This window comes from Trachurus japonicus, chromosome 5 (assembly GCF_045865225.1).
Source record: "Trachurus japonicus isolate A0001 chromosome 5, Traja_1.0".
NCBI classification, from domain to species: domain Eukaryota; kingdom Metazoa; phylum Chordata; class Actinopteri; order Carangiformes; family Carangidae; genus Trachurus; species Trachurus japonicus.
The window spans coordinates 2,679,219-2,695,806 of NC_140911.1; the positions used below are offsets into that span (position 1 = coordinate 2,679,219).

At 45.0% G+C, this 16,588-nt stretch overlaps 1 protein-coding gene across 10 annotated transcripts in view; it reads right to left on the bottom strand.

Annotated features, from left to right (window-relative positions):
- LOC146986774 (inositol 1,4,5-trisphosphate-gated calcium channel ITPR1) overlaps positions 1-16,588 on the bottom strand; it is a 117,964-nt gene that overhangs the window by 32,877 nt on the left and 68,499 nt on the right. For all 10 annotated transcript variants that reach the window (XM_085775591.1, XM_085775589.1, XM_085775588.1 and 7 more), the window contains 4 exons: positions 15,420-15,552; positions 10,343-10,530; positions 1,109-1,292; positions 741-994 (listed from right to left, as the gene is read on the bottom strand). In XM_085775591.1, coding sequence (XP_085631717.1) covers positions 741-994; positions 1,109-1,292; positions 10,343-10,530; positions 15,420-15,552 — 759 coding nt within the window. The remainder of the gene's footprint in view (positions 1-740; positions 995-1,108; positions 1,293-10,342; positions 10,531-15,419; positions 15,553-16,588) is intronic.

A 16,588-nucleotide genomic window follows, 5' to 3' on the forward strand; every position in this document is an offset into this window, starting at 1 on the left:
AGAAAATGTATAATCGTGACATCCCTAGTCACAACTGTTCTGCTCGTTCCTCTGAGGGAAACACCGACCGACCGACCGACCGGGAAAACAGAACCGGTGAGTTTTTGGCTGCAGAACTGAAAGATGGCAACATCAGCGCTGAACTTCTGAACCAACAGTTGAACTATTTCTGCAGAACTAACTGGAAGTAATTGAGTGAAATTATTATTACATTATTATTATTACATCGTTTAAGAGTATTGATTAATTAGAACTGGCTTTGGCCACTCAAGATATTCATCTTGTTGTTGAAATGAACCCAAGACACCAAAAGAGATGAACCACACACACACAAACCAGCAGCTGAGTCAGTATAAACTCTATGATTCATGATGAAATAATATTTTAAGAAACCGTAGGATGAAAATTGCACAATTATGTTAATTATCAAGATCAACATGGCCAGATATCACTCTTTGGTTTCCATGATGCTCTAAATGTAATAAAAATCCTCCAGCTGCGTTTTTTTTTTAAATTCTGGGGTTGAACTTAAGTAACAGAAAGTCAAACTCTCCCTGCAGAGACGTGAACATGAGGCTGTGAACACAAGAGAGGTGTAGGAGGCAGTTTTCAAAACCAGACATGATAATAAAACCATGAGAACGTGTCCACATCTCACCACAAAGAAAGAAAAAACAAAACCAAACAAACTCATTCTTGCAGAAAATTAGAGTCGGTGTGAGACGCCGGCTGTGTCTCACCTGCAGGTCCCGGTTGTGGTTCTCACAGAGAAGCTGCAGGAAGCGGAGAATGGGCTGCATGATGACGATGACGAAGCTCATCTCGCCCTCGTCCTGGTTCTTGTCCCCGGCGCTGGGCTGGCCGTCCGCCGCCGTGAAGTGGTCCTCGGGGTCGGCCTCGCGCCGGTACGAGTTGAAGGCCTTCTTGGTGGCGGACGAGGCCTCCAACAGCTGCTCCCTCACATCCTCCGTCATCACCACGGCTGAGTCTCTGGCTGCAACACACACAGCATCAGCCACAAAGTCTCTTTATTATTATTAATATTCTGGATTTGCACCAACATTTTCTAGCAGCAGTTTCAGCACAAAATGCATGACCTCTGACTGACCTTTCTTGCGGACAGGGGCGTCTTTGTCCTGGCTCTCGTCGTCCCTCTTCCTGTTCCCCAGGTCGCTGGTGTTCACCGTCACCGTGGCTTTGATCTCCAGCTGAGCCACTTTCATGCGGTCGTAGAAAACGCGGAAGAACTTCTCCGATTTCTTGTCGTCCGTCAGACGACAGAAGAAGGAACGCTGCGTACCAGAGGCGAGAGGAGAGATCGTTATTATCATTATAAACTGCCAATGTGTGACCAGTAAATTTTCTGTTGGGTACGCGAACCATCAATGCATACTTCCTCCCTGTTAAAGGGATAGTTCAACATTTTAGCAAATTCACCCATTGCCATAATCCCTATAGTCATAGCAGTAGGTTCATTACCTTTAATTGCCGGTGCAAGCTATTTTGAGATCGGCGGGGCAGAGATGTGAGCTCTGCGCGGTGCGTGGTATTTCCGGGCTTTCCCTCATCAAACTCTTCAAATACACAATCCAACAACTCCAAAACTCTCTGGTGGACAAGTTGTGACCTGCACATTCACCACGCTATGAAATAATCATGGTGTGTTACGAGATGGAGTTGTTTTAGAGATAAATACGTAACCCGAAATACATTCCAGACACGGCTGCTGGGAAGAGTGATTTCAAAAGCGCAAAGTAGTTCAGAGTATTTGCTTCATGTGTCATAATGTTATATAATTATACGTTATTATCTCATAGCGTGGTGAATGTGCAGGTCACAACTTGTCCACCAGAGCGTTTTGGAGTTGTTGGATTGTGTATTTGATGAGTTTGATGAGGGAAACCAAGAAATCCCATTAGCCTCCATAGCGTAGCTCTGAGCAGCTCACGGCTCTGCTCCGCCATTCTAAAAATAGCTTGCACTGACAAATAAAGGTAACGAACCTACTGCTATTACTATAGGGATTATGGCAATGGGCCAAATTGCCAAAAATGTTGAACTATCCCTTTAACCTGAATGTACCAGAGACAAATCCTGGTTTAGAGGAACATGAGGATCTTCATCAAAGTATTTATCGGTGATACAGTGTCAATGAGAGGAAATGTGAACATTTGTTTTGCAAGTCAAATTACGGTGTTCACCCCTAAATCTTTTGCTTGTGCTCCTACAAGTTCAAGTTAAAGGGCCACCTGTTAAAAAGAGCTGGTCTGGAGCTCTGTTTTTGATCTTGAATCATGTCAAGCAGGATAAACAGCTGGTGTCACACTGAGCCTGTCAGATGTACTGTGGAGAAACTGCTGCTGTGATTCCTTAAGTTTGACAAAGCGAGAGATAAAAGCACGAGTCTGCAGCTGCTTTGATCCTCTGATTCCAGCTGAGGATTTTCATCTGAACTCAACATTGTGGAGTTCTTCAGTTTGATTGATGATGAAAATGGTTTAATGGTAAATTGACTTTTATAGCACTTTTCTAGTCTCTGGGAAAACTCAAAGCGCTTTTACACTGTTGGACACATTCACATTCATACTGCACTTAGATAGATAGATAGCTAGATAGATAGCTAGATAGATAGATAGATAGATAGCTAGATAGATAGATAGATAGATAGATAGATAGATAGATAGCTAGATAGATAGATAGATAGATAGATAGATAGATAGATAGATAGATAGATAGATAGATAGATAGATAGATAGATAGATAGATAGATAGATAGATAGATAGATAGATAGATAGATAGATAGATAGATAGATAGATAGTCGAGCCACCGACTAGTGGACGACCTGCTCCACCCGCTGAGCCACAGCCCAAAACAAAACCATCCCACCTCATATATGTAACACTGAGACACAGAGCTTCAAAGGGATAGTTCAACATTTTGGCAAATTGGCCCATGGCCATAATCCCTATAGTCATAGCAGTAGGTTCATCACCTTTATTTGTTGCTACGGAGGCTAATGGGATTTCTTGGTTTCCTTCATCAAACTCATCAATTCAACAACTCCAAAACGCTGTTGTGGACAAGTTGTGACCTGCACATTCACCACGCTATGAGATCATAACAGAACGTTACCAGACAGAGTTGTTTTAGAGGTAAATTCATGCAAAACCGCTTATGCGCGTTGCGTTCAGGGACAGTTTTTCAGCAAGCAGTCTCTGCATTTACCTCTAAAACAACTCTGTCTGGTAACGTTCTGGTATTATCTCATAGCGTGGTGAATGTGCAGGTCACAACTTGTCCACCAGAGCGTTTTTGAGTTGTTGGATTGTGTATTTGATGAGTTTGATGAGGAAAACCAAGAAATTCCTTTAGCCTCCATAGCGTAGCTCTGAGCAGCCTGCTGCTTCGCTCCGCCGTTCTAAAAAATAGCTTACACCGACAATTAAAGGTAACGAACCTACTGCTATGACTATAGGGATTATGGCAATGGGCCAATTTGCCAAAATGTTGAACTATCCCTTTAAACACACCCTAAAATCAGGGTGGCTAGAGAATCATCTCTGTGACCGCGACCAGAGTCATTTCTACTTCCAACGCCAGTAGATCTACTTACAGTAGTTCTGTAAGTAGATCTACTTACACTAGAAAGTAGATCTGCTTACCATAGATCTACTTTCTCTTGTCATCTTTATTTTGTCTGCTGCTTCCTGTGTGCGCACAGTCCTGTATTGATTACATGCCAACGTCTTTCTGCATGCCTTGATGTTTGCTTTGCTTTGTGTTCACCCAGTTAATCGCTGGCTTTACTGTTAATGTTACGTGTGCTTTGCCGGAACGCTTCGCTTAGATGTTTGTTCAATTGTTGCATGAGTACTCTGATAATTGTCATTACATTCCTTTTGGAAACATGTGACTATGTACGTGCCTTTAAGCGCGTACAGTACAGTACAGTACAGTATGTAACGCATATAATGCTGTTTTGTTACAGCTGGGAAAGTAGCTGTTTAGCAAATACTGGTGCATGATGAATGTGCACCGTCTCACTGTGAAAAAAATACACAAATAAAAGTAAAGTATCATTACAAAGTTGAGGGGTTTTATTACTTTCCTGTTTGTCCATGTTTACATAATGAAACTGAAGATCAAAGCAGAGAACATGGATCCAGTTTATTCTTCTCCAGGAGAAAAACTGATCGTCATGTCACTCAACATGAGCAACACCGGTCTCGACCGGAGCCACTCACACACATTATATAACCGTAGTGAAGCTGGATTTATTACCACAGGAGAGAGGGAGGGGAGAGGAGGGAAGGGGAGGGGTGAGGAGGGGAGGGGAGGGGGGTTTAAACGCTGCAGTTACTGCTGTGGAATGGGGTCACGCAGAATTAGGACACTTTCGGGCCTGTGAGCGAAATGCAAACAGCGAGTCCCAACCCACAGGGCTGTTGTTTTGATTATGTAAGAGCTGCTATCTGCTGCCGGAGCCGACGGAGCCGCAGCACAGCTAGCGACAGGCAGGAGAGGGAGAAGCCTGGCCTCGTTACACAGATACACACACCGAGATGGTGGTGGTGGTGGCGGACAAAAAAAAAAGAAGGAGGACGCTTGAGGCGAAAAAACAGACACTAAAGAGGGAAAAGGAGAAGAAATGCAGATGGGTGAGACAGAGAGAGCGAGAGCAACAGATAGGGAAGAGGGAGAGAAGGGGAGCGTGTTATCAGACGGTATCTAGGCCGGTTCTCAAAGTTTGTTACATAACCATCTGTCTTTCCAGGTTAGATGTAGAACTGGGCTACTGGAGGAAACAAATAGATGATAGTCACAAGGAAACGGTTAGGAACAAAACAAGCTTTGTTTTCCTCCTCCTCCTCCTCCTCCTCCTCCTCCTCCTCCTCCTCCTCGCCGTCTGCAGCTGGACGCACCCGGAGGTTTCTGGGATGTTTAACACATGGTATGGGCGGTCGATGTGAAATCTTTCTCATTGAGGAATAAAAAACCGGTGACGACACAGTGAAGCAAACAAACACACAAACAAACGAGGCGTGTGCAGGTTTATTACCACAACACAAACCAGAAGTTGACACATTTTTGAAGCCGTGTCATCATCATCATCATCATCATCACTGTTATTTTCTTCTTCCAGTAAAGCGGCGGCGGTGACATAACCGTGCGGCTGGCTGTGCCCCGGAGCAGATTCCTCTCGTGCCCCACCCGGCCTTCCTCCCCCCTCCCCTCTCCTCCTCCTCCTCCTCCACTGAGCAGCCTTCCTCCTGCACGTACGCACTCTGCCAACACTCAGGGACAGAGGACGGACGGACCGAGAGGAGGAGGGGGGGGGGAGTAGTGACGAGGACGAGGACGACGGCGAGGGGAGGGGAGGGGCTGCTGCCGAGCAAGGCCATCAAACAATAAAGGACTTGATGACAGAGCGGAGAGCGGCGGTGGAGGAGAAGGAATACCTGAGGTGGGAAGGGGCAGCGTGCCGTGCTCACTGCAAAAACTCAAAATCTTTCCAAGAATTTGTCTTATTTCTTGTCAAAATGTCTCATTTCTAGTCAAAACTAATCTCTTTCCACTAAGACTCATCACCTAAACATTTACTTGTTTTTAGATCATTTTCACTTGTTTCAAACAAATTTTCACTTGACATAAGTAGAAAAATCTGCCAGTGAAAGGAAGTTTTTTGTGCTTGTAATAAGAATGAAAAACTTGCTCCACTATCAGATTTTTTCTACTTATTTCAAGTGAAAATAGGCTTGAAAGAAGTAAAAAGTTTCTTAAAAACAAGCTACTTTTTAATGTGATGGGTCGTATTTTAAGTAGAATGAGATTTGTTTTGACCAGAAATGAGACATTGTGACTAGAAATAAGACAAATATTCTTGTTAAGATTCTGAGTTTCTGCAGTGCTGTCTCTGCTCACATAACTCTGTCCTCTATCAGGAGGGTGAAGCTCGAGGGGTGAGGGGGGGGGGGGGTAGAGGGGGAGCATCGGGGGCCCAGAGCCAGGACAGCACACATCAATTAGACTGGAGCAAACAGAGGAGAGGAGCTCTCCCCCTCCCTCCCTCCCTGTTCAACCATTACATAACTCACAAAGACACACACACGCACACTTGTACAGTACAAGCACACACACGAATACACCCACTGACTTTTACACTCGGCACAAAACTAGGTCAGCTGTCTCCGGCTTAGGCACATGCCAATTCTCTCAGAGAGAGGGAGAGAGACACACCCACATATCACACACACACGCTCTGTGATACAGTCTCTCTTCTCTCTCTCTCCTAAACTCCACGTCGTCTGCCAACTTTTATTCTTCTTATGCAACGACACATTCATTTTCCACCGCCGCCGCCGCCCCGTCCTCTCATTAACGACGCAGCCGCTCGCTCAGCTCCAGGATTTCCCGGCTCTCAGATAGCTACTAAAGTCTGAGTCTGAGTGAGTGTGTGAATGTGTAAGTGTGTAAGTGCAAGGCTGAGCAGCAGCAGCAGCAGCAGCAGCAGCAGCAGCAGCAGCAGCAGCAGGTGTATTTCATCTCATGGTTCAGGGTTAGATGAGTTATTAGATTTCACTGCGGTGGATGTAAAGCAGCTTGACTGATGGTGGTGTAGTGGTCATGTAGGAGTTATTAATGATTCTGTCCCTCAGTGAAAGTTTTTCACTTGCAGCAGCAGCAGCAGCAGCAGCAGCAGCAAACTAGAAGCGTCATTTTTTTTTCTGCAGCCAGTTTCTAAGAACTGATCTGAGCTGAATGGGTCAAGTGAGTCACTGAAACAAGACGCACACATAAAGAAAAGAAGGAGTCTGTGCATAAAGAAGCCGAGCAACGCCGCAGACAAAACAACACAACACAATACAGCAAAAAAAAAAAAAAAAAAAAAAAACTTTCACTCTCTGGTTTCTTTAGAAATGCACGCATGGTTGTTTGGTGTCTTTACTGACAATGAACCAGAAGGGAAAACCTACAAACTTTCATGTGTAACCACGATGCAGCCTCGGAGCCGGTTTCGATGCTGCTGGTCCTTTTACACACACACACACACACACACACACACACACACACACACACACACACACACACACACACACACACACACACACACACACACACACACACACACACACACACACACACACACACACACACACACACACACACACACACACACACTCTGCCACCAAATCTGCGCCGCCATATCAACACACCATCTGTGTTTTGATCGCACTTGAAAAGCAAGTACAAGGGGTTGGTGTGGTATGATGGCGGCGGCGTTGGGTTGGGGGGTTGACGTGATGGGACGAAGCAGCACATGGTGGTCAAGGAGAGAAGGGAGTGATAGTAACAGAGAGCCAGGAGGAGGAGGAGGAGGAGGAGGAGGAGGATGGAGGAAGGAGAGGCGGACGGATAGAGCGATTCAGGGGCTCCCTGTAGTATTGGGTAAACACAGAGCCTGTCTGTATCCATGGAGACAAACCCAGGGTGGAATGAGACGGGGAGAGAGAGAGAGAGAGAGAGAGCGGGACGAGGTGGGGGCGGACAACGCTGAAAAACAAGGTCATAGCGCTTTCCCTTCTCTCCTTCCGTTCCGCCACTTGGCATCAACAAAGGGAAGTTATGTAACAGCTATTTATACCAGAGCTCCCTTCTTTTTCCCTCTCACCCTCCCTCTCTTTCATGTCGGGCAGCAGCGCCACATGCAAACCAAATGCTGCTGCTGCTGCTGCTGCTGCTCGTCCTCCTTCTTCTCCTTCTTCATTCTCAGATCACTCACTTTCTTTTGTCACGTTTCCTGCAGAACAACATGTGTCGTTTTGTTTGTTTTTTTTCTGCACCTGCAATGCTGCAAAAAAAAAAAAGTAGTTGTTTTGGAGGGAAACTGATACGTAACAGTTCTGTTATGTGGTGGTCACATGCCAGATGGCTGACGGAGACGGAGAGGGTGAAATGTCACAAGTCGCCGCCACGTCACAGATTTACAGCTGTCTGAGCTCTGGCACGGTTTGGACTGGAGGGAAAAATAATAATCAGAGGGGAAGGAGGAAGGGGGGGGGGGGCAGTTAGAGTCAAACCTCCTGGTAAATCTAAGCATTCGCTTTGCTATGATGGTAAAAGCAGAGGAATGAACCAGAGTGTGAGTGTTTAAAGGGATAGTTCAACATTTTGGCAAATTGGCAGCATTGCTATTATACCTATAGTCATAGCAGTAGGTTTGTTATCTTTAATTGTCGGTGCAATCTATTTTTAGAACAGCGGAGCAGAGCCATGAGCTGCTCAGAGCTACGCTACGGAGGCTCATGGGATTTCTTGGTTTCCCTCATCAAACTCATAAATTGTGAAAATATACGCACATCCCTTGCTTGGGGTGCTGGGCCAAAGAGACAGTAGAAAAGAGAAGAAATAGCCCGCACAACCTCGTTTTGCTCCAGAATATTTTACTGACCCCTGATCAGTAAAATATTCTGGAGCAAAACGAGGTTGTGCGGGCTATTTCTTCTCTTTCCTCATCAAATACACAATCCAACAACTCCAAAACGCTCTGGTGGACAAGTTGTGACCTGCACATTCACCACGCTATGAGATAATAACAGAACGTTACCAGACGGAGTTGTTTTAGAGGTAAATTCATGCAAAACCACTGATGCGCGTTCCCGTCTGGGGCAGTTTTCCAGCAAGCAGTCTCTGTATTTACCTCTAAAACAACTCTGTCTGGTAACGTTCTGTTATTATCTCATAGCGTGGTGAATGTGCAGGTCACAACTTGTCCACCAGAGCGTTTTGGAGTTGTTGGATTGTGTATTTGATGAGTTTGATGAGCAGCTCACGGCTCTGCTCCGCCGTTCTAAAAATAGCTTGCACCGACAATTAAAGGTAACGAACCTACTGCTATGACTGTAGCGATTATGGCAATGGGCCAATTTGCCCAAAATGTTGAACTATCCCTTTAAGGGTGTGTGTGAGTGCAATCCTAAGTTATTCTGTGTGGTTTATTTCCGTGTGCTATGTAGGTCATGAGTAAATAGTTAACTGTGTTGCGTGAGAGAGACACAGAGAGAGAGAGAGATATCTAAGACCCAACAGGTGCTTGGCTGCATGGGCACCACAAATAAAGACACTGACAAAAGCCAAACTGATCTCATCTCAGGCTCGGTGCAGTTTGTTTTGTTTTGTTTTTTTCCTCAAGAGAGAAGTGAGCATAAAAAGAAAAGAAAACTATTTTGCTTGTTTTTTATGGATCAAAACTAGGAGCGGTCGGTGACTGAGTCAGTGATTTGCCGGCACTCGTTACCTAAAGAGCACAAATATTTGGACTATGTGCCGCACGGAAAGAAAAATCTCCCTTTACAGAGTAAACTTAAGAACCGCCGGGCTGAGAGAGGAGAGGAGAGAAGAGGAGCTCCAGTTTCTCCTCAATCCCCTCTGTGTCTCCCCCCTTCCCCTTCCCCCTCCCCCTCCCCCCTTTCTCCCCACTGCCCCAGTTCCGGAGGCCCAGCATGACCCAGTTTGGGCCGGCGAAGGGAGCGGGAGGAGGAGGAGGAGAGAAGCAGGAATGTTTTGAAGGCTGAGACATTCCTCATTGTTCACACAGGCCTTATGTAACAGGGGCCGATCACGTGACGCAGCTCTGCAGCAGCAGCAGCAGCAGCAGCAGCAGCAGCAGCAGCAGCAGCAGCCGTGGGAAGCCGAGGCATTATTATCTCCGCCACAGTGGCTTCCTCGCTCTAATCTGATTATGCAAGCACGGTGCTTACACAACAACACAACGGCCGACCGACCGGCCCGGACAGACACACACACAGACAGATAGATAGACAGACGGATGGAAAGACAAGAGAGCAACAGACATGTAAAAGACAAAGACAGGTGGAGACACAGACAGTTAAAGCAAAACAGGGAAGTAAGGTTCGTTTATGGAGCCTGATGCAAATTTTAAAACAGACAAAAGTCATAAAAACAGAAAAGAGTTCATAACCCTGTGATGCACAGACTGCTGACATCATTAGCAGCTGGCACGGCCTCTGAGCCAAATGATATACGGCCTGATATGAGGAGGAAGAGGAGGAGGAGGAGGAGAGCCGCCCCAGTAACGTACATGTGGCACACTGACCCACATACTGCAGATCCTCGAGTAATGAAAACTTGCATCCATGACACCGCGTGTTGTTTTTCACCTGCAGATCGACCGCAGGATAAGATGAGGACGATGAGCAGCCGCCCAGATAACAGCAGCCGTCCAATCACAGAGCCCCCAGATCAGTTACAGCTGATAACATGTATAATAGTTTGTTTGTTTGTTTTTTTGCAGATCGGTGTCTGATGATGCGTTCACTGACCTGGATGGTGGTGTTTCCTCCCTCCAGCAGCGCGATGGCCAGCAGGATGCTCTCCTGGAAGACGCGGTCGCTGGTGGTGTTCATGATGAGGTCGATGACCAGGTCAGACGCTCCTTCTTTGTCCAGGTGACACTGCACCTCGGCCAGGCTCATCTCCCCCCGGCTCAGGCCCCCGGGGCCCCCCAGGGCTGCAGCACAGGGACGGGACAACACGCTGATGTCAGACGCCTCTTATTCATTTGCACATATTTATTCTCATTTGTAAATACTTTTTCTTAAATTATATATATATATATATATATTTACTCAAATTGTTTCTGTTTTATTCTCCTCTTGCTGTGACACAATCATTTCCCGGCCTGGGATTAATAAAGTCTAACACATCTTAATCTAAATATAATGTATAAGAAGGTGATCAAGTGGTTAAAGAGCATGTTGCATCAAATAAAGACAAAAAAACACCCGCCAAAATTATATTATATAAATATATTTATATATGAATAAGATAAATTCCTTTCAGTGCCAAAATAATGCAATGAAAAAACTCCCTGCAAAAGTCAAAAACCAGCATCACAGTCCTGAGTCGACTACTGAAGAAAAAGGTAACACTTTATAATACATACACACTATTAAGCATACTGTTAAGTTAAGCATTAAATACTGAATTAATCATTTATAACGCATGAATACTCATTAGTATGTAGTTTATAAACATAGTTAAAATGTAGCACTAACTATTTATAAACTACATACTAATGAGAATTCATGTGTTATAAATGAAGAATTCAGTATTTATTATGCTTAACTAATATTTAATAGTGTGTACTTATGCGCCGTGTGGAGCTGTGGGTTGAGCAGCTGCACCATATATGCAGAGGCTACAGCTCCGAGCTGCAGTCGGCCCCGGTTTGAATCCCGCATTGGGCGGCCGTTTACTGCATGTCATTCTCCTTCTGGGGCGCATGACGTCTGTCCGACTACCCATTTCTCCGACCACCCATTTCTCCGACTCCGACCATACATTTCTTTATTTTTGCGTCATCAGTCCGACCTCCCACTTCTCCGACTTAAGTAGCCCTAACCCTTAACCTTACCCTAAACCTAACCTTAACACTGTAGAATGGGTAGTCGGAGAAATGAGCCGTCGGACTTGTGGGCAGTCGGACTGACGTATGCTCCCCCTCCTTCTGTCTCCCCATTTCCTGTCTCTCTCAACTGCACTATCAAATAAAAATAAAAACAAAACATTTTTTGGTTTACACTGAGAACAAACTGAGAATATGTTTTTGTGTTTTGTTTTTTACAATATATGTATGTATAAGTATATTCTTTATTGTTATATTTTTGTTGTAGTTACTTGAACAACTATTACATGTATGAAGGAAAAAAAGTTTTTGGTTGCAAACAACACTATGGTGCATGATGCAATATACTGTATGTTGTTTAAATGTTATTCTAATCACACAGCAAAACATCGACTGACCTGAGGTGAACATAAAAGACACATAAGCAAGTAATTAAATATAAAACTTCAATCTGTTTCTTGCACTTTGAATTATTTAAAGTGTAGTAAGTAGGCAACAGGATCAAGTGAACTGAAATAAAATACGACCACTACATTTTAAACAGGACTCCAGCTTGTTGAGATTTCACACGACTGTGATGTTAACCTGTAACTGTAACTGTACAGTTATGCAATTCATTGTACACAACTTTGCCTCCCCCCTCTACCTCCCCTCCCCTCCCCCCTCCCTCCCTCCCTTCCCCCTTCCCGAGGCCACAGCTTAAAGGACACGTATGGATTTCTCCGCCTGCATGGCTCTTGTTTCTGCTGCAACAGGTGCAAAGGCTGTTTTCACAGGAAGTAGCAGCCTGTCACCTAGCAACAGTGAAAAGTGGATCACAGTGGGTGGTGGGAAGGTGAAGTGGTGGAGGTGGTGGTGGTAGAGGGGGGGGGGGGGGGGGGGGCTATACTTCCTGTGGTCTGGAAGTTTACCAGTGTCTTGGGAAAAAGACATTCTTCAGGTAAATATTTATCCCAAACATCTCAACATCTGGACGATATAGCACTACACTACACGATGATGTCACAGCGACATATGAAAGCCTTCGTTCGTTCTGGTGGTTACTGGGTCAAAATGGTGGCACCAAAAAAAAAACAACAGTAAAAAAAAAAGACAGAGAGAGAAAGAGACACATCATGGCTGGCACCAGTGTGTCCTGCAGAATCTCCACCGTGCTGATTAAACGTTACATCACACTGTGCACACTACAACCGGTATCAGGAGCAGAGACACAGACACCGGACGGGGCTTCAGTGTTGTGGCTGCAGAATGATAGAGGCCCAATGACACGTTATCACACAGCGATAAGACTGATGTGTGCCGAGCCGAGCCGAGCCGAGCTGAGCGTGCTCAAAGGGCAACTCCAAGCACAACCACCGCAGCTGATAGACCGACCGACTCAGGGCCACACAGACAGAAACACAGACACAGAGAAGGAGTGGGTTATATAACACCGATGTTGACAAATCATTTCCCAGGACATTTTTCAGCTGCTACAGTCTGACAGACGAGTTATCACACTAAACTTTACACTAACACTCCCACCGCCCCATTCATGCTGTGGAGAAGTTTTCTTTTCCACAGTTGTACCTTATTCTAATCTATACATGATTGTTTCTATGCTTCTGCTTCCTCTCTCCGCTCCAGAAGCCTGATTTCAAGATCTGCAGTCTGTGGCTCTGACTCAGTGTTTTTCAACCTTGGGGGTCGGGACCCCATGTAGGGTCGCCTGGAATTCAAATGGGGTCGCTTAAAATTTTGTAAGTAATCAAAAATTACTGATAAAAATATTTTTTAAACTAATTATTCTTTTTTAAATTATGATTAAAAACACCCCACACAATCCTAAACAACTGTATTTATACTTTCACTTTCTCAAATTTAAAGGTGCGTGTTTGTCGCGCCTCTCTCAAAAACGAATTTGATTGGTCGTTATCGAGCAGGCGGGATATTCAATGTTTGGGGCGGGACCGAGCTCTGTGTGTGTAGGCCTATTTGTGTATGTGTGTTTAGCTAATGTAGCTAACTGTTAGCTAGTAGGCTTGCTACATTACAGCAAAGACGGTTTATAAACCAAGACCTTTCATGACGAGTTAGCTTCCTGTATGCATGTCACGTGGGCTTCTGCACGGCCACGCCCCTTTAGAGAGACCAGAGGCAGCTTGGAGTGTATTGATTCCTATGGGACAATTTAATGTGAACACCGATTATGGTCGGGCCTTTCTCCCCACGGTCACTGAAGCAAATTTTGGACTCATTTTTCACAAGCCACATCTCTTCTGAACAGTTTGACACCAAAATGGTAATTTTCAGACGGAGAGATCCGGAGAAAATCCACTTTGTTCAAGACCTGTCTCTGTCTCTACGACACACTCTCGCGAGATTTGGCACAGATCTCCTAGGCAACGTCAAACAAACGCCCGCGAACTCCCGTGAAAATTATTTAAATTATTTTTGTCATGCTAAATATTACTGTTAGTAGTGTAAATATTTAATGTTATCATAAGAAAATATAAATATCTCACTTTCATCTACCTACAAATTGTATAAATCCACACACACACGATCACAGACGAGGTGGTGACGGTTGGCCACGCCCACTTAGAGAGACAGGAAGTGTATACCATTTCATATCATTGGAGCAGCCGCTCATGGAGTATCTTTCCATTTATTGAATATCTTTGATTACAGCTTGCTAACTTAGCTAGCGAGGCTAAGTGATGGAGCGCAGGGATCTGGAGGAGGAGAGTGGAGTAGAGACGGAGGAGAGTTTGTGTCAGTGGTGGTGGACGAGTCTCCTCGCTTTTCTCAGACGTTTGATTGACGGATGACGGATCCAATATCACTGGCTGATGAATCGTGAGCAACATGACGCAAAATTTGTGCTTCTGCATTATCCAATGCGAAAAAAAACTACCTCACTTTCATCCTGGATTTACTCGAAAATAGAATTTTGCACAAAGTTTGGGCTGCATCATCTGATAGATTTTTTTTTTTCTGAATACCTTTAAATCTAGTTCAAATAAAATGCAGCATATCTGAGCTGGTGCATCTTGATTGACGGGGTCGCCAGAAATTTGTGATGTCAAAATGGGAACCACTGCTCTAACTTATCTATGAAATAATCTCTTACATGCTTAGAAATGATGACAAATTGGGGCGGTGTTTAGCTCAGTTGGTAGAGCACCCGCCCTATGTGTTGAGGCTATAGTCCTCGCTGCAGGCGGCCCCGGTTCGAGTCCCGCGTCGGACGGCCCTATCCTGCATGTCATTCCCCCCATCTCTGCCTCCCATTTCCTGTCATACTCTCAACTGTCCTATCGAATAAAGGCATGAAAAGCCAAAAAAATATACTTTAAAAAAAAAAAAAAAAAAAAAAAAAAAAAAAATGATGACAAATTTATCATAGAACAACACAAACATGTTGTTTTTGTTTTTAAACCACGCCCACTCCAGTGCACTCTGTGCTGCTCCTCTATCTGTCACTCAGCAGAGGAGACGACAGGTCCAACACCAGAAACACTCAACAAGTCAAAGTCCATGAGTCTCAAAGTTTTCTCCCTAGGCACAGGAGAAATCCTTATCAGGGTCTGAAAAAGTCAAATCGAGCTCTGGTAGCTGATGTTACATTATCATTTTTCAGGAAATCTCAAGCTTTTTCAGGACATTCGAAATTGGTCAACCATTTTCCAGGTTTTCCAGGATGCGTGGGAACCCTGTCAGGGGGCAGAAAACATTTTGGCGGTTTCATCCGGACTCATCACTGGCAGCAGAGTCGTGTCTCTCTTTGGCAGAGGCCTGTGGGTTCTTGCTTCCCAGAGAAACCAGCTCAATTAGAGACGTTGTGTTTTCATGGCTGTGTGTGTGTGTGTACATGTGTGTGTGTGCAAATATTCGCTAAACTAAAAAGAGTCCAAGCTCGCAAGAATTCACAGCTACTCAACTGTGTGTGTGTGTGTGTGTGTGTGTTGGAGATGCGCAATAACATCATTATTATGATCACGCCGTCCCACCTGATTGGTTTTTCCCGGGTCCGACCGGACTGAGGGGACCGTTCGTAAATGACGTCAGGCTGTCCCTCCGCCCGCTGCTCCGGTGGAAGTTTCCATAGTAACGGTTCACCAGAATCTGTCTCAGTGCCTCGCCCTACCAGAGGAGAGGAGAGGAGAGAGAGAGAGAAAGAAAAAGGAAGGATGTAATGACGTTATGTCAGCATAGCGGGGAGCGAGGAGATGTTGTATAACAGAGGGGAAACATGCATCATCAGTGAAGAGATCGTGTGTTTGGAGACACTCAGAAAAACCTCTGAAAACAAACACCTATCCGCCGTTACAACCTCCTAACTCCTAACTATATAGCAACTTTTTCCCAATTTAAATATTTAATCTAAAGAAATCCTAAATGTCTGTTGTTGCAGACGTAAAACCTACAGTTTCAGGCCGTTTAAACCGCCCACACGTCCAGCAGCCCTGTTGTTGTGTTGTGTTCATCATTCATCATCTGCAGCAGTGATGATGTGAGGTCCTAGGTTTGGTTTTGTTTTGTTTTGTTTTGTTTTGTCACTTTTAGACAGACCTGGGGCCAGCCCTCCCACACTGTGACTCATCCACTTTGCAGCAGCAGCAGCAGAAGCAGCAGCAGCAGCAGCAGCACGACTTTGCTGTTGTTATGGCAACCGCAGCCCCATCGCTACCTGACAGACCTCCCCATGGGATGAAGCAAAAGGAAATGAAAGAGAGAGATTTTTTTTTTTTTTTTTGGCGTGATTATGTGCAAATCATTGTCTACTGTGGGTGGTCGCTGACAGACAAACAGCAGCGTTATGTAAAGCTGCTGCTGCTGCTGCTGCTGCTGCTGCTGCTGCTGCTGCTGCTGCTGCTGCTGCTGCTGCTGCTGCTGCTGCTGCTGCTGCTGGGAGGTCAGGATTAGTTTATGTAGGTGGTGTGATGAGGAACATTAGTCTCATCTTTTTATATACAGGAGGTTAATCAACTGTATGGCGTAACAGCCCAGCACGATCAGCTGTAGTCAGAGGATGACTCCCCTCTGCCCTATTTCTGTACTAAGCCATGACTCATAAGTCAAATCTTTATGGTGGTCCTGTCTGTCTGGTGGACGTTACATAAAAAATGCAACTGTTAAAGTACAAACTTGGGCCTGAAACTATGAGGGGTTTTAAAAT